The 21554-nt window shown below is 35.3% G+C and overlaps 1 protein-coding gene across 2 annotated transcripts in view; it reads left to right on the top strand.

The window, feature by feature from the left end:
- Window positions 1-21554, top strand: part of LOC124985051 (cytochrome P450 2C9-like) — a 52480-nt gene that overhangs the window by 19898 nt on the left and 11028 nt on the right. For both annotated transcript variants that reach the window (XR_007108792.1, XM_047553405.1), the window contains exons 6-7: window positions 13628-13769; window positions 16528-16715. Coding sequence is in view for 1 of the 2 variants with exons in the window: in XM_047553405.1 (XP_047409361.1) it covers window positions 13628-13769; window positions 16528-16715 (330 nt within the window). In the remaining variant the exon portion in view is untranslated. The remainder of the gene's footprint in view (window positions 1-13627; window positions 13770-16527; window positions 16716-21554) is intronic.

Genomic DNA, 21554 nt, shown 5'->3' with positions numbered 1-21554 from the left:
TCCTGTTTCTCATTTACTGATCTATTCTTTTAATGAGATATATCTATCTGCTGGTCTTGAAGTTGTTTTTTAACTTCTGTATATAGTTTTTCTTCTTTCTTTTTGTAATGATGAGTTTGTAGTCAAGAATTCTTTCAGTTTCTGCTCATCTCTTTTTATTTCCCTTCAATTCTGAATGATAGTTTTGTGTGATATGGTAATCTTGATTGGCAATTATTTTCTTCAAGGCTTGGAATACATTATTTTAATTCCTCCTATCTTTTAAATTCTCAGCTAAGAAACCAGAAGTAATTTTGATTAGAATACCTCTAAATGTGACCAAATATTATCTTTTGAGACTTTTAAAATTCTTCTCTTCAGTGTGACCGATGTTTAAGTGTGATGTGTCCTGGAGAGGTTCTTTTTTGATCTTGCTTATTTGGGGTTCTGAATGTGTCCTATCTGTAGCCCCTCTCACTCCATAGGTGTGGAAATTTCTCTGAAATATCTCACTGAAAAGGTTATTCATTCCTTTAGCTTTAATCTCAGTTCTCTCTTTAATCCCAATGATTCTTAAGATTGGTCTCTTAGAGTTGTCCCAGATTTCTTTAACCTGTGATTTTGATTTCTTATTTCTTTTTTTTATTGCTGACTGAGTTTTAAAGTTTATATACCTTGTCTTGAGTCCCTGAAATTCTGTCTTCTATGTGGTCTAATTTATTGGTGAGACTTTTAACTGAATATTTGATTTACTAAAATTTTCATTTTCAGAATTTCTGTATTTTTTTTTTCAAAATCTCTGTTTTGAAATTCTCTTTCAGTTCTTATATTTCCTCTCCCCTTTATTTCCTTATGTCTTCGTTTAGTTTATTGATCTTTTAACCATTAAATTTTTAAAATTCTTTGGTACTTCGTCTGCCTCTAAATTTGTGGATTCAGTAAATTGGTTAGTGATATATTTTTGTAGATGTTTCGATGGTCAGTTTGCTCATGTTATCTGGGGTCTTGCTTCTGTTGGAATGGATTCCTCTTCTTGTTTTATGTGATGGTCTTTTGTAAGTAGTTATGTCTGAATAATAAGCCCAGGACCTAGCTTCAACAAATCCAGTTAGCATTTAAAAACTTTAATTCAATCATTGGAAGCCCTTTGAAAGGAAAGAGTAACCACTCATACAATGGTAATTTAAGAGCAAACCATATGTTACAATGTTCACAGAAATTATTTTTACTTATCGCTATAACTTTTTTGACCAAAAAGTATTAATTTACAATGGACTGGAAAAATTAATTGTAAATAACAATACATTAAATTTCATTGGAAAAAGGGATAAAATGACTAAGGAATAAAATAAAGGAAGTAGAATAAATAAGGAAAAAAAGTGTCATGGAAAGAATATAGACACAATTTAATATAAGGTAAATATAAAGGATGAAGGACATGAGAAAGGAATGGACATCAAAGAGAAGAAAAGATATGTTAAGTGATGAACACAATAAATGACAAAATATATATAATTGGAGATAATTCTGCCAAAACACAAAATTTGGGAAGACACTAGGAAATAGTATCAAATAGTTGATGTACTCTCTCTCTTATTTAAAATGTGTTTTCCCTTGCTAAGGTTTTTGAAATAGAGACCTTTTTCTTTCAGGGTTTCAATTCCAAAATTTTCTAAGAGGAAGATTGTTTTTCCCATTGTAGTTTAGTGTCTGCTTTATGCCCAGACTGAGTCACAGGTTGGACACTCACTGACCAAGGGAATAGTACAGCTTAAGCAGCTAACTGGTCTTGGGAATTCTAAGAGTCATTGTACCAAGAATCAGTAAAAAAGGTAAAGTGAAAAAGAGGGAAAAAGAAAAAAAAATATTGCAATATGAAAGACAAGGTAAATTGAAGGGATTTCTAGTTTTTTAAGCTTCATGGTTTCCCTACTTTGTCTCCACTGGGGATACTGTGTTTCTTTCATTCTAGTTCAGCTTGCTTTTCTGAGCTCTCTCTCTCTCTCTCTCTCTCTCTCTCTCTCTCTCTCTCTCTCTCTCTGTGTATGTACATATGTACACACACACACATAGGACCATACTAGATTAAGTCCTGCATATATGCAAACATTGAAGTATGTTCATACATGAACATAGCATAATTTGGTAGATTTTGTGCTCCAGTAAAATGCCCTTCCCTCTTTTCTCCCTCTTGATTCCCTTACTCTATTCTATTGTTTTCCTTTCTATTTCTTACTTTTCTGTCTGCCCTCTACATATAAGCAAAAACATTGAACTTCTGACTTTCTGAGTTCAGATATGTTTTTGTATGATGTTTTCCAGTTTCATCCATTGACCAGCAATTGACATACTTTCATTCTACTGTAAAATAGAATGAAAGTTTATTGTGTATTTTTATCACATTTTCTTTATAAATTTGTCTATTTAGGAACATCTAGGTTGTTTCCACAACTTGGTAAATGTAAATTGTACACCTATAAACATGGGTGTGTCTGTATCATTACAGCACACTTAATTTAGTTCTTTTGGGTAAATAACAAAGAATGGAAGAGTTGCTTCATGTAGTGTTTCAGTTCCTGGTGTTTGCAGATCTCTGCATTGCTGCATTGCTTTCCAAAGTAATTGTACCAATTTCCAGTCCCACTAAGAAGGTATGAATGTACCTTTTTTCCTTAAATTCTCTAATGCAATTATTGTTCTTTGTATTCTTGGTGGTTGACATACTAACTGGAGTGTGATGATATTTCATGTAACTTTGATTTACATTTCTCTGATTACTAGGGATGCTGAACATTTCTTTTATGTATTTGTAGGCCATTTACATTTCTTCTTTTGAGAAATGTCTTTTAGTTTATTTGCCCATTTACTGATTGTGTTATCTGTTGGTTTGGTGTTAAGGATTTTTTTTTTATTTCTATATATAGTCTGGATATTAATCCTCTGTCAGAAGAATACCTGGAATAGATTTTCTCTAATTCTGTAGGTTCAATAATCTTGTTTTCTTTGCTATAAAGAAACTTTTTAATTTGAAGCCATCCCACTTATTGATTCTTAGTTTTGTTTCTTGAGCTTTAGATATCTTATTCAGGAAGTTGGTGCCTGTGTCAATATGTTAGAATCCTGACCCTATGTTTCCTTCCAGCTGTTGCAGTTTCTGATCTAATTCTTATGTCATTGATCCATTTTGAGTTTACTTTTGTGTTGGGTGAGTGACAGTAATCAAGTTTCATTTATCTACATATGAATATCCAGTTTTCTCAGCATTGTTTGTTGTAAATAATATCTTCCCTCCAACATATGTTTTTGGCAGCTTTGTCAAGTTACCAGATGAGTGTATCAGAGTGGATTGTTTCTACATTTTTTATTTCATATAATTAGTTTTTATGTCTGATTTTTTGCAATACTATGCTACTTTCATTACTAAAACTCTGTAGTTTAAATTGAGATCAGATATTGTGATGCTTCTAGAATTGTTCTTATTGCCCAGTATTGCTTTGGATATTCTGGGTTTTTGTTTCTTCATATAAATTATAGAACTGATATTCCAAGTTTTGTGAAGAATATCATTTGTAGCTTGTTCAGTATTAACTACATCTGTAAGTCATTTTTGGTAAGGTGACTATTTTAATAATATTAATTATGTGTGTCCAAAACATGGTGGTTTTTCCATTTTCTATGGTTCTCTTCAATTTCTTTCTTTAGGATTCTATGATTTTCAGTGTAGAGATGTGCAATTCTTAAGTTACACTTATTCCTATTAATTTTGGGTTTTTGAGGCAATTGTGAATGGAATTGTTTTCCTGAATTCTGTCTCAGAAGATTTTTTATTAGAATAAAGAAAACTATTGATTTTTGTACCTTCATCTTGTATTCTTCTATAGGCATAATTTTTAAAAATCATTTCTATGATTCTTGTAGTTTTAGGGGGGTACTTCTAAGTATAGAATCATGTCATCTGAGTTTATTTTCTGATCAGAATGTGACTGTGTTGGACAATAATGTCTGCTTTTCTTAAACTTGGTTGGAGAGATTCTTTTGTCTCATAGAAGGGGAGGGGAACTACTCCCCCCTGAGTCACCGCTCACTGGATGCTGTGTCTTTCTTTTCCTGTTATTCTCTTTTTTGCTCTAGAAGGAGATGTTTTTGATATTCATCTGTCTGCTAACTCTATGAAAATTTCCCACAGTCTTCCTACCTGAGTTTTGTCTGTAGAACTGATGTTTTAACTGATGCTTGGGAAGCTGCTACAATATTGTGGGCTCCTCTGGTCTTCCATTTTCCTTATATTCAGTACTTTCATCTGAACTAAACTAAATGTTTTACTCCATGCCATGGAATATGCTCCTATCTGGGTCTTCTTAGAATTATTGATTAGACAATCTTTGAAAACTAGGTAAGGTAAATGTGAACTTGTCCAGGAAATATGCTTGTTGAAATAGCATTCTCTCTAAATGTTGATTACATAATATTGAACATCCTATAATCCACCTTGAGATTATACAAGCCACATAAAATGAATTCTTGCCAACCAACTGATTATAAACTTACCTATTTTATATGTAATTTATGTGTTAGGGTTATTTTGTGTTTTCAAATGCCCTTTAGTCAATATTTAAAATTAATCCTTGTTGATGTCAGGTCTGTGTCAAATAATGCCCTCAGTTCTAAATCAACTTTAGTTGTTCTTATCAGGTACTTTTAAAGAATGTTTTTTAGTTGTCAATTGACCTTTATTTTATTTATTTACATTTGGCACTGAGAATCAAACTGAGTGCCTCACATATGTTAGGCAAGCTCTCTACCACTGAGCCACAACCCCAGTACCTTATCAAGTACTTTCTATTTCTCAATTGCCAATATATGAGAGCTCTATTGAGTCAGTTCCTTATTCTCAGAATCTGCATTATAACTTCATTCTCCCTAATTTTAAATGAACAGTTAATACCTATACTCACTCTTTTAGGGTGAATTCATCCTTGTACTTCTTTCCTAAATCAAGTTACCTGTGGCCTCACATCTGGGATGCATTCTGTCTTTACAATTCATCATCTTTTTGTTTCCTCCATTTTATATCGTGCTGCCATATTTGCTTTCCCACATTTTCCAGTTCCTAATTAGCATGTGGGTAATCTTGAGCCCACATAAATTCTTTATCAGAAGAAGAAAACTGCATATTTTCTATTGAAATTATTTTATCTCCCATGATATGGCCCTAATTTACCTATTTGTTTTAATTATGATCATCTTTATCTCCAGGTAAAACTTAATTACCAGGGCTTAAAATAGTGAATTTTTTCATCGTAGATACATGGAAGACTTGTGGTACACCAGACTACGGTCAGTACAATAGCCCAGAAACATTAGAGACTCAGGTGCCTTCTCTTTTCCTTCAGCATATGTTTCAGGTTGCATGAGCTTTGTTCCCTCCAAACGTTATGTTGAAAAATTTCCCCAATGCAACAGTGTTGAGATATTTGAGGACAAAATAAACCTCTCTTCTTTATACATCACCCAGTTTCTAGTAGTCTGTTAGAGCAACAGATAATGAACTAAAATAATATACTTAATATACTAGCTTTTACCTTCATGCCTAAATCTTTTTGTGTGTGTGTGTGCAATCTTCAAGTGATTTCTGTCTTACCTACACTATGTCTGTGTTTTGATCTGAACCAAGTGGGAAAAATGAGTGTTCCAAATGAACAGGGTAGAAGCTGAATGATCTTCCACTATGGCTTAATCTCAGAAGCCATCAATCACTTGTCATTTCTGCTGGTCAACCAATCACTAAAATTTGTCCAGATTCAAGGGAAATAGGTATAGACCTGATCTATCATTAGGAGGAATGTCAAAGTGATACCGCCGTTTACCGGTGACGAGTTCTGCTTCTTCTAATGTTGAAGATTAAGCACTAGAGAAGCACGCCAAGGCAAGCATATTAAGCAGGTTTATTTAAAGGGAATAATACAGACTTCTCCCGGCAGGGAGAAGGGGGCCATGGCTGATGTTCTAAAGTCCCAAGAAGTGAGCACACCCTGCATCTTTTATAGGTTAAAGTCTCTTTTGTTCTCCAGTTCTCTCCCCCCTTATCTCTCTCTCCTTCCTGCCTACATGACTAGGCCCGGTTTTGCATAAGTGAGAAGCCAAGGGCAGGGGGAGGGCCAAGGTGATTCAGGCGGGTAAGGGCCAGGGGGCATTAATTAGCAGCTCCTTGTTTGCAGTCCTTGATAAAGGCAGGTAAATTTGGTAATCAATGGGCTCCGGAGATCTTTGATATTCCATTCTTCCAGGGGCAGTCTCCAACTTCCAAAGGCAGATGGCTTCATGGCTTCATTTCCTTGAATTGACCCGATTTTCTATTTCTACACTAACTACCTGTCCTTAATTCTGGCTTCATTCCCCCCTTTAGCTATAGGAACTCCTAACTGCTTTAAGGAAAAGGGGGCGTTGGTCGTTCTGGCTGCTTCGAAGATGAAAGGGGGCAGCGAGGGGTAAAGCAGTTTGGAGTTCCTTTTTTAAAAATCGGGTCAATCGAGGGGCCCAAGGTAGAAGTCTGGTTGGGGAAGAGCAGGTTGTAAAGTCATCTGGGGGTGGGTGCTTCTATGATAGAAGAACAAAAAGACATGAGTACTGAAATGAGATTAGTACAAAGTAAATGTTGCAGCATCTGGAACATGCCACTGAGTATCATGAAAATGACAGAAGTCAATCTCTCACCAGGTGGTGGAAGAACTGAGAAATTGTTCCCATAACTAGGCCTAGCAAAGGCTGGAAAGGACAAGGCCTTTATTTGGGAACTTTAACATTGTCCAGGTTATCAGGAATGTAAACACAACATTTAACTCTTAATGTCATAGATGTCCCCATAAAATATAGTTAAGCTACTTAATGTCATCTGATTCTTGTAAAATATCCCTTTATTGGTATAACCTGTGTTTAGTAGAGATCTCTATACTTCCGTTACTTAGGGCTAGATAATCATACGAGCAAACATAGATTAAGTCTACCTGTGTAGCTTAGGAAGGTCTGCAGGCCTTAAACTGACTAAAAACTTCTGGCAGTTTCTCTTGAGAGTTTTCAGGCACATTTGCTGAAGGATCTTTTATTTGTAGCTTCCAGTCTCTATTCTAGTGGGCTAATACAAGTGTACATCTTAAGTTACATTTAACTATTATTTCTTTTAAATGCCCAAGAATGGCTATATTTTGGTTTTAACTGTTTTGCTGGGTGTCTAAGATCAAGCTGGTCAAATTGACCTGGTTCCTATCTTGTTAAAGAGTCAGCTGAGTTCCCACAGGGGCCACTTGTAGAGAACTTAAGAGCAGCTTCTTAGCTCCACCAGTGCTATTGGTTAGGTAGGGTCTCCTTGATGAGGTGACTTCCTTTGGAAGCATAAAGGGATGTCTCCCTTTTTCCATGACCCTCCTTTGCAGCAGATGCACTGAGTGATTTTTCATCCTCTAGTCTCAACAATCTCCTTGATCAGGAGATTGTGCGACCCAGAGTTGCAGCACTCCTTAGAGAAGTCCTCTTATTCCCTGGGTTCAGGCTGACTGAGGGCAAAAGATCCAAATACTGGTCTATCTTGCCTTCTGTATTTAATTCCAATCTCTAAGTTTGATCTTAGTCATCCAGCAAGCCAGTCTCGCCAGTCATAAAGTAAGAGTACTGGGCTTTAAATTCAATGTCCATTAACTTCGCAGTTATTTACCCTTTTATCTAACTGGAGTCTGCATTAGAACTGGAAGTTACCACTATCTGTTCTGGTATCTATTACCACTATCTGTTAGGTGATGGCTTATTATCATGTTACCTAGGTTGCGTGTTCTTGAAGCACCTACTTCTGCAAAACATTAACAGGTAACAGTTTTACAAAATGAAATTAGTAAGAGTAAAAATATATTCAGCTTGTATAATAGCTATCTTGAATTTTGACTGAGAACCACATTATATTCCCTATTTGAGATCATATAACTTTAAATAAGCTGAAGTCTGACTTATTTTGGAGTCACTCTAACATGCAGTAAGGTGGGAGGCAGAGCCTTATCTCAGGTAAGGCGTGGCTCTTTACAGATCTTAAGTGTTCTTATTCTGATGTTGATTTTTGCTTCTTCCTTAAATATCATTAAGTAGTTTACATATACTGTTTCCTGAGTCTATATAAACTTTATAATTAACACAATTTAACATTGTATCTAAAACATGAATCAAAGAAAGGCTGAGAGAGTTTTTAACTTTCCTTTTGTGTGTCAAAGTGGCAAAATATTTTTATGTATCACAAAATTAACCTTTAAACAAGTCAGGCTCTAATGTTTAGAAATACATCTACATTTGAAATTTTTTATCTCAGTGTAAAAAGTAACAAATTTTACATATACCCTATTGATAACAGGTCCTATAATAGAACATTAAATGATAGAAATAAATCCCCAATAAAATTTACTCTTTATAAGTTTAAAATTACCATTACAGGCAAGTTTAATCTGGAGAATAGCAGCTTGATAAATTCCCTGCTTTAAAACTTGTATACCTGAAAAATATGAACACATTTAATATATAACTAGTAACCATTTCACAATTACCTTGACACTTTATCTTACCAAATTTAGTTTTTAAAGAAAAATGTAGACTCTGTAACATAGTACAATACTCTAACAGTTGTTTAACCATAATTGTATACACCAAAATTTTTAAGACTAATTGTTCAGAACATTAGTATTTCACCTTAGGAAAAACCTTAAATAGCTTTAGCTGTTTCACATACATACAACCAACTTAGTTACATGCAAACTTGTTGAAACTTGCCCTTTACTTACACAGACTTTCTTAGCACTTACTTAGACCCTCATGTATTTCATCACACAATCACTTTCTTACACAGAAACATTTCCTTTTCCCTTCTACTAAATATATTTCCATACCCAGAACCTTTTATTTTCTCTTTCCTATTTGTTGACCCCTTTTTGTCCACATTCTGAAACAACTCTTATGAAATTTCTGAATTTAGATAAATTGCTCTATTTTAATAAGATTAAATATTTTGTTGTTTATAGTACTCTAATTGAAACACAGTTGAAACTTTTGGGACCCTTTGTATATAGAATTGCACTTGTTAGGACATAACTCTTAGTAACTTTGTTTTTAGTTTAGTGATGACACAAAGCAAGTTTAAACCCTTTTATTTACCAACCTAACCTATGAAAACACCAATAATATTTAAGTATGTTACCCCATGGAATTTAAGGAGTTAAGAGTACTTGATGTTATTTAACAATTAGCATTTTAACTTTGTAAATTAATCAGATGTCTCTACAAACACATTTGAGTAATCCCATACATGTTAACTCTAATTCACTTGGTCTGTAAAAACCAAGAAATCAGACAAGTGTCCTGAACAGTATTTGCTGTCTCTTTCCTGTTGAAGAAAAGTCCTAGAAACAATTGATATTAGACATTTTATTAACATCAATATTTTATTAGATTGACCACCTACAGACTTGTGAGTTATTTTCAAAGACATTTTACTTTCATTAGTTAACCCAATTTGAAATGAACCTTTAAATCATGTGAATTAAAAGTATTTGGATCCATTTTTAAATTTTAATTTTAGGAGCGCTCAGTTTTGATACAGACAACACCAGACAGCATGACATACAAATAACACAAAATCAAAGGCCTTGTAACTTTATAGGTGAATCTCCATTGCAATGTAACAGATGTTCAAAAACTCTAGTTGAATAAAAAATAGAACTGATCAAAAAAAATCATGAGCTCAAAAAAATATAGAATTAAAAAAAACAAGAGTCCTGGAAAAATGATATGGCCGTTAATTACTTCAGTAAAGCACCATAAAATTCACTTTTGCTGGAGTTTAGGTAAGGCTCTTTTTTAGCTTTTTTTTCCTTGGGTTTGAGACCGGTCTCCTACTGAGCCTTTAGGCTTCCTATTTACATTTCAATGTAAGCCTTGACTGAGATCTGGAAGGATCTAACAGGTTTTAACAGAAACCTTGTGCCTAGGGCATTTTAGTCATTTATTAGGACAGGTTGGATGTCAAAGAAAATTATGAGACCTTATTTTCCATTTCTTTTGAGAATGAAGCTACTTTGCTAAGTTCCTCACTGAGATATGCCATTGGTTATTGAGTTGCCTACGGCTGCCTATCCAGGATTTATTTTCCCCTTTGTGACAAACAGGTTAAATCTTGCTTCATAGGTAAGCTGAGGACAGGAGCTTGAAGTAAGGCCCCCTCCTGGGGCAGAATATTGTCCTATGGTGGCTATTTCCTGTAGTATTGAACCTGTTGATGACATAATTAAGCTTTATTTTTTGAGATCTTTTAATTCCTATTAGCTAAGAAGTTTAGGAGTTCTGCAATGGCCTTTTGATATTCCTCCTGGGTGGAGGCACATAAAGGATGTACTTTACTTACAGAACAATCACAGAATGTTTTATCTCTGAATTTTATTAAGTCCTTAGCTAAGGTTTGTCCGGAACAGGTGAGGGCCATGTAAATCCTGAGGCAATACTGTCTAGGTTAGTTGAGCTACAGTATCTGGCTTTTCAAAGGCAAACAAATTGCTATTCCGAGTCTAGCATAAACAGGAAAAACCATCTTTTAAATCTAACAGTAAACCAAGCAGCAGTTGGAATCCAAGATAAAAGTGTATGAATTAAGAATTACAGGGTGGGGGAAATTACTGCTTCATTATTCTAAGGTCTTGGACTAGGCAGTTTGCTTTTTAACTCCTAAAATGGGCAAATTGCATGGACTATTGCAAGGCATTAAAAGTTTCTATCAGTTTGAATGATCTTTAATAAGTCCTTTTTGTTGCCTATATGTTCCCTTTTTTTCTTTTTGATGTCTATTAAAAATGGAAGATGCAAGCTGGAGAAGATCATCTGAGGATTGATCAGGGCCATGTGCCAATTTTGAAATTTCCTCTAAATATTTGGGGCTGACTAAATGATAAATTTATACTTTAAAAGTAGGTGACCCTTTATGGATTCAGGATTCAGAGTGGTGTGCTTTCTTATTGCTTTCCTAAGTCTCCCCATGAAAATAGCAGGACTTTCGTGAAGGCTGCATAATAGTTTTTTTGGCATTCTACTCATTATTCGAATCCCAGTTAGGATGGTTTCTGTGAACTGCCTGTTCTCTAGATGGTTAATAGCATAATCTTCCAGGTGAATTCAAATACCTGGCGTAAGTTTTGTAACATCTCAATATTTATTAGGATCCTCCAAAAGCCTCCTTAAATTTATTTTTGCCTATCTTAAGTTGGGAGGGTTCCCTCAATTTTCCTCCCTTAGTGGGCGATTCCTCAAGGCTTTCTCCTCTCATGGTAGAGATTATTGATGTCAAGCATGGTAACATATGAAAGGCATTTTTCTTGATCATTTGCAATTTAGCAGTATGCAGGCTAGTGGTGAACCTGGCAATACTGTTGAGAGAGAAGCTCCCTTCTGAGTTAGAAGTATTAGGGACGTCTCCCTAACTTTGAGCTTCCTTACGGTCCAGAAAAACCCGTCTCTCACCACCTGGCTTTGTCAAAGTTATTTCTGGCCTTCTTCGGCAAAGTGCTAGGGTCCCTGTTTGCCCTGTGCTAGAGACCCTGGGAGGATTCAGACTTAAGGGCATTACTGCTTTCCTCCCTGCCACTATAAATTCCTAATTATGAAAAACGATGACAAAAGTAAAAAGTGTGCCTTTTACCTATCTTCTTGCCCTGTAAACTAAAGGAATCTCCGGAGGGTGAGGGGACATCTATTGGTTGTTAGGCGTATAACGCCCTTTGCTTGGAGGGTCTCATGGGAGGGGTTTTTAAATGCCTCCCTCTTGCAGCTTAAAGAGAACACAGTGAGCACATTTAAGCATGGGAACAGTAATGGGGAGACTCTAGATGTCTAGACTAGTGAAGGCTAACTATGCGAACAAAGGGAACCTGGGCATTTTCATACTAATCATCCCAGGCCTTAATCCTACAGCTTGAATTCCTAATGTCTGACTGGCAAGGGAAGGGGAGCATCCAGGAGGGAGTGGATTTGCGGGAGTGTTGTGCACTGTGCGGCCCATACGGAGGCAAAGGTGATTGGCGCTTTCCCTCAGTGCCATTGTCTACCGATCGCCCTGGATACCCCTCAGGGCTGTCGGGAGGGGGAGTCCGGAGAAGGAACCTTTGGGGTCCACCCGAGAGTAGCCCGGCCGAGAACCCCGCAGTTGCTCCAACCCTTCCTCCACCTCCACGCATCCTGGGCAGATCAGGACTAGGGACACTGTGTACTTGCGGCAATTGCGCTCCGGGCCTGGACAGAAAAGTAGGAAACGGCTTCAGCACAGTCCAACATGCCTACAGAGCAGGGGATTGGAACTTGCCTGGGCCGGGAAACCTCTCACCCGAGTCTTAAGAATGGCGGCTGCACTAACTGCATTTAAGTAGCCGACGGGTGCCCATTTTGCCCTCCAAAAATAAAGATACAGAAAGAAAGATGCACCTCAAACAGATGTGGGGTGCGTGGAGAGAGAAGCTTACTTACCTTGGCGTAAGTCTCGGTGGGACCTCCAAATCTGATACCGCCGTTTACCGGTGACGAGTTCTGCTTCTTCTAATGTTGAAGATTAAGCACTAGAGAAGCACGCCAAGGCAAGCATATTAAGCAGGTTTATTTAAAGGGAATAATACAGACTTCTCCCGGCAGGGAGAAGGGGGCCATGGCTGATGTTCTAAAGTCCCAAGAAGTGAGCACACCCTGCATCTTTTATAGGTTAAAGTCTCTTTTGTTCTCCAGTTCTCTCCCCCCTTATCTCTCTCTCCTTCCTGCCTACATGACTAGGCCCGGTTTTGCATAAGTGAGAAGCCAAGGGCAGGGGGAGGGCCAAGGTGATTCAGGCGGGTAAGGGCCAGGGGGCATTAATTAGCAGCTCCTTGTTTGCAGTCCTTGATAAAGGCAGGTAAATTTGGTAATCAATGGGCTCCGGAGATCTTTGATATTCCATTCTTCCAGGGGCAGTCTCCAACTTCCAAAGGCAGATGGCTTCATGGCTTCATTTCCTCGAATTGACCCGATTTTCTATTTCTACACTAACTACCTGTCCTTAATTCTGGCTTCAAAAGCATCTGAAGATATGTTTTAAAATTGCTATACTCTCTCATTTATGGATGGTACCTGGTGTAGAAACAGATTTTGGTGTAAGTAATCCCCTGGTTTAATACCATTTTGGTCACTCATTGTTCAGATTTGTCATGAGTATTTAATAAATTAGCACATGTAAGATACATGGCACATATCAGATTAAATGTTTAGTAAAACTAAACTTCATTGCTTTAGATTAAAAAAAAAGATGGAAAGAGAAGCGGCACTAACAGATTTTTGCTTATATTTATTGATAAGAAATATGTTGCATGTCCTTGCTAGTTGTAAAAATTATGTAGGATGGTGAACAGAATCTTTAGGCAACAAGGGATAAGTGTGTAAGAAAGGGACTCTTGGTCAATTAATCTGTAGTTTACCTTACCATACATTAGCTTTTTGTAATGTTGTATTCTTTCGTTTCTATGTTGGCTTACATTTGTCACTATCTGATTTATTTTGAAATTATTATAATTAAATACTAAATTCATTGTGAAATAAGTGCATTGAATCACCCTAGGAAAAGGGCAATCCACAGACTGAATTTATCACTGACGCCTTAATAAACGTTGTACATGACCTGTTTGGAGCTGGGACAGAGACAACAAGCACCACTCTGAGATATGGACTCCTGCTCCTGTTGAAGCACCCAGAGATCACAGGTATGACTGCAGAGTGTGAGCAGGATGAATTTCACAACAGAAATCTGGCAGGACACTGCTACTGTCCTCCATCTTATTTCTCTTAAGAGAAGTTTCGTTATTGAAATTTCTGTGCCACCAGTTATAATTGGTCTAAATTTAACAAAAAGATCAAAATAAGAGAACATGGCAGAGTAGGGCACAATGACTGAGAGAAGTGAAGGACAGCATGGGCAGTAGCAAAGCAGTGAAGCTCTGTTCATGTCTCAGTTCCACTGGGAAGTGATTTGCAGCATGCAACAGCCAGCATGAGTTGGCCTAAGACCGCACATTGGTCCTTTGAAGGAAAGGTCACTTGGAATATTAGCTGTGTTCTTGCAAGATTCTGTGAAAATCTTTCCTTATTGTGAAAATTTCATGCTCTAATGCTGGATATGGAAAATCAAAACTCTCTATGGGAGCATAAATAGAAACTTTTGAAATTTAATGAAGTTGCAGGTACATTACTAGAGTCTGAGAAGTTTTCTAAAAGGTTAGAAAGAAATTTAGAAAACTAATCTTTTTTTAAAATTGTTGACACTTAGAAGATGTGCCTAAAGGAATTTTGTTATTCTACAAGTATTTTTCCATTATAATTATTTTCATGAACATCTCTACTTATTAATATACCTTTAAAGATACCCAGTAATGCATAGCAGATTAGAAGTAAACACAATCTTTTTCTGTTTCAGGACCCTCACCAAAACTATTACAACATAATCACAAATAAGAATAACTCCTTTTAAAATGGGAGGTGTAGAGGAAATAGCCAATGAACCTTAAAAAAATTTCTGAAACCCAGAGAGCAGAAGGAATGGACATACCTCAGCAGAGAAGATCAAACTGTAACCTATATGACAGAAGAAGAAGTTGTATTAGTGTGGAAAATCCAATTTGTGTACCAAAAATTATCCATGAAGTTCAGGATTTAGAAGCACCACATGTCAATCAAGTTAGGGGAAATTGAGGCAGAAAATTGAAGCCCCTCTATGTTCAGGTGCCCTCTACAATCTCTTTGAGCAGTTAAGTGTTTTCTTCTCATAGGAAGAGAAGTTTACTCTCTAGGAAAACTGAAGCTAAGAGGTCTTGTATTAATTTTAGAACATCAAAGTAAAGTAAAAAGTCACATAAACTTTCAGAAATAAACCAAGTCTTATATAAAGAATTATAAATCAGTAGGACTTCAGATTCTAAAAAGCAACTATTATTTTGTGTGTTAATAGAAAATGTAAGAGGCAGGTGTGGAGGCACAAGCATTTATTCCCAGCTATTCAGAGATTAATGCTGGAAATTGAGGCAAATTTAAGGCTAGCCTGGGGCAGCCAGTCTCAAAATAAAAAGAAAGGGCAGTAGGTGTGTCCAGATGTAGAGAGCCTCTGGGTCAATCTCCAGGACAACAAAACAACAAAAACCTCACCCCAAACAAACAAGCCCAAAACAACAACAACAAATCCAAAAAATCAACAAAAAGAAGGAAAAGATGTTTTTAGGTCCATCTTTGCTACAGAACTTTTTCCCCTCTTTCACTTTCACAGAGAGATACAGGAGGATATGCTCCATCCAAATATTCCAAATCAAGGCAAGAATCAGGACACCTTATATATAAGGATGGGAGTTTAAGGAGGGTCCTGGGCACCAGGCCTAGGAAACAACCAGTTGTGTATATTAAGTAGATAAAGCAGGTATAATAGAAGATAAGGAAATTAAAAGAGAGAATCTGAAGTTTAAACATTTAGAAAGTTATTACTAGGATTTGAAACATCAACTAACCATTTGGCTACAATATAAGATAAGAAACTAGAAAATTAGAAATTGGTGTAAGTTGTTCAAATATAAGTCAAACATGTGCAATGAGTGAAATATACACTTACCAGTAAACTTTAGTTATGTGGTCATAATGGTGTAAAAAAAGTATATTGATATAATAAAAAATTGTGATCCAAATATACAGTAATAGAGAGGGGAAATATATGAGGGATGTGGGTGCATAATTCTTTGGGGTTCCTATTTTGCATGGAGTAGAGATGGATCTTAATATTCCTTACCAGGAAGTCCTTAGAAATTCTCTAAAAGTGGATAAATCAAGAAACCAAACTAGACTATTATCTAGAAAAATGGACATTTCAGAAGAAACTTCTATAATGATTCAAAAAGGAAATATTTAAGAAATGAGGGATTGAAAAATGTTCCACTGAAAACCACACACAGACACAAACACACACACACACACACACACCCCACAGGCATGGATACATGTAGATCCATTAGTTGAATTTAATAATATAAATGTCATTTATATTATTTTGGTATAAAATTAATGTTTATTCCTGTAAACATTAATTCCTGATAATTCTTTAATTAATTATGTGATAACTTCACATTTTGAAACATTTTAATATTTCTATTTATATTTGATATCATAAATGGTAGAATATAGGGTTATATAAGTTTGTAGATATATTTTAATAATCCAGTTAATAGGTGAGTCTTATGTGTATATGTCTCATAGTATATGTATGTATGTATTTATATATGTCTGTCAATATTTGTTGACAGGTATTGATAGATAGATATAGATAGTATCATAGTGATCATTTTATATGTGAAGAAGTGCTTGTTGTCATGTTGTCGTGTTTCTAATACTGTTTGGACACACATCCAATGCTTCCTATAATCCTGAATTATTTTAAGAAACACAGGTGTTTCTCTTTTCCATTGGTTCTTATTTGTATCTTATCAGCTAAAGTCCATGAAGAGATTGACCGTGTGATTGGCAGACACCGCAGCCCCTGCATGCAGGACAAGAACAGTATGCCTTATACAGAGGCTGTCTTGCATGAGATCCAGAGATACATTGACCTTGTTCCAACCAGTCTGCCCCATGCAGTGACCTGTGACATTAAATTCAGAAACTACTTCATTCCCAAGGTAAGATTATTTGTCCCACATTGCACTTTAGTGCTCTTGGATTCTCAGATTCACTTATGGGTCCAATCATCTGCCAACACAAAATGAGAGATGTGCAAACCTTATTCGTGTGTCACCTTGATGGACTTGGTGCTGGACCAGACTAGGTCACAAAGCTTCATAACTGTTCCTGATATGCAGAAGTGTGAATTTTTCCAATTTCTTCTGCCCCTTTAAGTTTGAATTATCTATTCTAAGCTGTTTAGTTTCCAAATTTTGGAATCACTTTGTTAATTTCCTGAAACACTCTATTGGAATACTTTTCCACATAATATTAAATCTATAGATCAGCTTGGAAAGAATTGACATCTTAACTTGTTGAATATTTCAGTTAATGAACATTTTATATGTTCTCATTCTATTTGGGTTTTCTTTATTTTTTCCAATATTGTTTTGTTTTCAAGAAAGTGGTATACACACTTTTTGAAAGATTCTTCATCAAGTGTTTAATATTTTGAATGCTAATAAAATTGTACAATTTAAATAATGCCCTTTTCATTTTGTTGTTCTTGGCATATGGATATATAGTTACAGTTTTATTTTAATGACTTTGTATCTAGAATTCTTTTTAAATTTTCTAATCATTGATAATAATTTTGTGTTTAGATTCATTTGGATTTTCTTATGTATCTTAAGCTGCTATCTGGTTAGTATTGGTTTTATTTTTTCTTTTCCATTTCTAGTGACCTTAATTTCTGTTTCTTACATTTTTGCACTCCCTGGAATTTCCAGCAGAGTGTAGAACCCAAGTGGTGTGTTACACATGCTTTTAATTTATTTGATTCTTATAGGAGGTGAAGGGTTAACATAACACTATTGAGTGTGAGGTTTTATGTACATTTTGGCAGATATTTTGATTAGAAGAGGGAAGTTTTCATTTTTCTTATTTGTGTTTGATGCTTTCTTATAATGTGTCATTTTGTTTGACATTAATGTACAAGTTTATCAAATGTATTCTCTGCATCCATTGATCATGTGCTAATCATAATATTTTGCTCTCTTTCTTCACTAAATATGCATATTTTAAGCATAGACACAGCAGAAATTTATCTTCTACAGCTTATTACTTTTTTCTCTTCTCACATTTTTATTGATGCATTACTATTGTACATATTGATGTGATTTGTTATTACATATTAATGCCTGCACAAAATAGATCAATATAATTTGGCCAATATCATTTCCAAGCATTTTTATTTTTGAAAGATTATTCTCCAATATCTCTTCTTGAAATTTGTCATATTCCTGTCAAAGTAATGCTGACCTCATAAAATATGGGAGATCATATTTTCTACTTTGAGACTATTTTTATTGCCTTTCTATCCTCCCACTTTTTTTTTATAGCCTCTTAGTTGTGTCTCTAGAATGCCTAATAATATCTAAATACAGTTGTATAAGAAAAGTTGCAGTTTCAGATGACGTTTATCTTTTTCCAGAAAGAATTCTTCCCTTTTCTACTAGAGAGTGGAAATGCTATAACACCTCCTGCCCTGACTCAGAGTTGTTGACTAACAAAGTTGAAAATTGACTGCAACTATTGAACAACCTCTGAGATTCCCCCATCTGTGCAATCTGGGAAGCAATTTTTATCTCAGCAGCTTTCCAATGAGTCTAAAGTAACATTGCTCTATTTATTTAGACTTTCTGATCAGAATGCTCCAAGCTACACCATTTCACTTAAAGCAGAAAAACATTCCTAATGAAACTTCCAAATGATAAAATTAAAAGTTGTGTTTTCATGGTAGAGAAAGATGTATGATTTTAGCAAGGTTAGAAACACTCTTTTCATCTTCTGGAGAAGAAGGAATGGAGGACTTTCCTGAGAGGCGATGGACCTTGACCTGATGATGACAGATTCCATACAAGGTTTAGCTTTTTTCCATTCATTCTGTTTTCAGCAAAGAATACAAGCAGGAATCATGGTATGCCTGGTTACTTTTGATTTAAGACAGTCTGAGAGCCCAAGGAAATAAGCTTTTCCTTTTTGCATGTATAATCTAATGAAGGGAATTGTAAAACTTCATAATTTATTTAACGACCTTCTTGTGAATTATAAAAATAAGTCCTATTATTACAGGATTCAGCCACTGAGTGAGAGGGTCATAATGGTCTAAGATAAGTTGGCAAACTTCTTCTCTAATGGGCCAGATAGTAAATATTTTATTCTTTCAGGCAATAGGGTCTCTCTTGTCACTTCTTGTCTCTGCCATCATCACCCAAAAGCCCTCATAGATCATATGTAAATGAGTGAAAAAGTTGTGTTTCAATTTTTATGTACAATGCTCTATAATTTTCATGTAAAAAAATACATATATTTTTCTATCTAAATTACTAGATAAAAGGCTGTATATAAACAGATGATAGACTGAATTTGGGTGGGTTGTGATTAGCTAAATACTGGTCTAGTCCTGTGCACACAACTTTCTGCATGATAGATATGTTCTATATCTCTTTTGCCCAATAAAGTAGTTATTAGTCATACACACCCTTGAGTACCTGTAATATATTAGTGCAAATAAGAAACTGATTTAATTTCATTGTTTTAAATTAGGTTAATTCACTTTAAATTTATTTAATTTCTAATTTTAATTTTTAACTCACAAATTTAAATGTGTGACCTGAGGACTTTTTGTTGGACAGCATATGTCTTAGGTATTTTCCAAATAAGATTCAATGTATTTCATCATGTTTGGATGAGAGGCAATAAAATATAGTTAGATAGTGGCAATAACTCCTAGCATTCTACAGCACACTAGGATAATGTTAGTTTACAACAATTTATTATATATCTTATAAATGATCGTAAGAAAGCAATTCAAATGTTACTAAGGAATCAATAAGGTGATGAAAATGCTATTTATCCTGATTTGATCATTACACCTGTTTATATCACACCATAAATAAGTACATTTTTAAAAATGAAATCTTCCACCACCAAAAGCCCTGAAAACAAAAAATGCATTTTGGTATTGTCTCACTGAGTGGTTAAAACTTAATTGAATTTGAGTGAATCATTTATAGTCTTTTTATTCCACTTTCTTTGAAATATTCATTAATTTTTCTAAAAACATTCATGCATTTGATTCTATGATCTTATCCTCCATTACTATTGGGAATATCATAAATATCAACAGTACATACATCATAATGCCTTTCTAAAATGTTAAACAGTCAGATGATGCAGCAATTGTACCTCTAAGACAGATGTTTATGCTTAAGGACTGAATCAGAATGGTAGGACACAATAAAACTTCCCTCTCTTAACACACACACACACACACACACACACACACACACACACACATAATTCTGAAATGGTGGATGAAACATTTTGAAAAGGATGATTCCTCTGAGATGTAGAAGGTCAATGGTAATTACTGAATTAAAAGTATGCCTCTTTTGTGTTGGAGAGTTCTTATTTCTCAGTCAGGAAAATGCAGGATCCAAATCACAGTTGTACACTTAGGGCAGCAGGTGAAAGAAGTGTCACTTGTGTGAAAGAGTATTTCCCCTTTGTCTCTTCTAAAAAATCAGGTACTGCCTTCTGTCAACTTTATCCAGGAAATCAGCTATGTAACTACTTGGAAATGCAAGTTATCTTAATCTAAGAATTTATCTTATTCAAGAGTCAGAAGGACCTCAGTATCAGCTCTGGCTCTGCAAGTCTTAGCTGTCATCCTGGGTAGATTTGTCGTCTTGGCTTTCTCATTTGCACACTGTTGATAATACCTTATTTTTCTCATTATGATGCTGTCAGAATTCAACCACATAGCATCTGCAAAATAAAAGCTAATACTAGGAGATATTACTTTCACCTACCTCATTGCTGCAAAGGTTGAAAAAAGATTGTGTTGGTGAAGATATGTATAAATTAGCACTTTCATGTGCTGCTGACAGGATCAAAACTGGCACATCCATTTTGGACAACAGTTTGGCACTATACATTAAAGTAGAAGGTAATTCAGTTGCAATAGCACACACCTGCAATTGCAGCAGTTTGGGAGGCTGAGGTAGCAGGATTACAAGTTTAATCCAGCCTCAACAGCTTAGTGAGACCCTAGCAACTTAGCAAGATTCTCTCTCAAATAATAAAAAATAAAAAGAGTTGGGGTTGGGGATGTGGTGCAATTGTTAAGCATCCTCAATTCAATTCCTGGAACAAACAAAAAAAAAAAGAACATAAAAAAAGAAAAAATATATAAAATGTATATCCTATGATATGGAAATTCTAATTTTTGGTGTATACTCCATGTGCAAACAGGAATGTCCAATGTGTTCTCATTACATAGTTGATCATCACAAAGAACTTTTGCAAATTACTTAAAGCTTATCAGCAGTTTAATATGCATTCATATTATTCAGCATTTATAATGTGGATGTATGTGTCAACATAGGGCACTATCTGAGTTGCTTTATTAATAAAAAATAAAAATGCTGCAGAATAACTTTAATATGGATGAAAATAAGAGCAAAGTAAGAAGTTGCATAAACCTGTTTCATATGGGTTTATTTGCGTACATGCATAGAGTAATTACCAAGGATCATATTCCTGGAGAGATATATTACTAATTGGTGGAGGCAGTTGTGTCTGAAAAGTCCTGATTGGATTCTGTGGTAAAGTGAGAAGGAGACTTACTTTTCACCATATAGTCATTTTGATACAATCCCTTATTCTATATTTTTTCTTTAGTGTGCTTTTTATTTATACATGAAAGAAGAAAGTATTTTGAGTCCCTTTCAAAGATGAATGGATAAAGAAAATGTGGTACATAAACACAATAGAATATTACTCAACCTTGT

The sequence above is a fragment of the Sciurus carolinensis genome, chromosome 5, assembly GCF_902686445.1.
Source record: "Sciurus carolinensis chromosome 5, mSciCar1.2, whole genome shotgun sequence".
Taxonomy (NCBI): Eukaryota; Metazoa; Chordata; class Mammalia; order Rodentia; family Sciuridae; genus Sciurus; species Sciurus carolinensis.
Note: the sequence above shows the minus strand (reverse complement) of the source record. Positions and strands in the feature narration are given on the sequence as shown.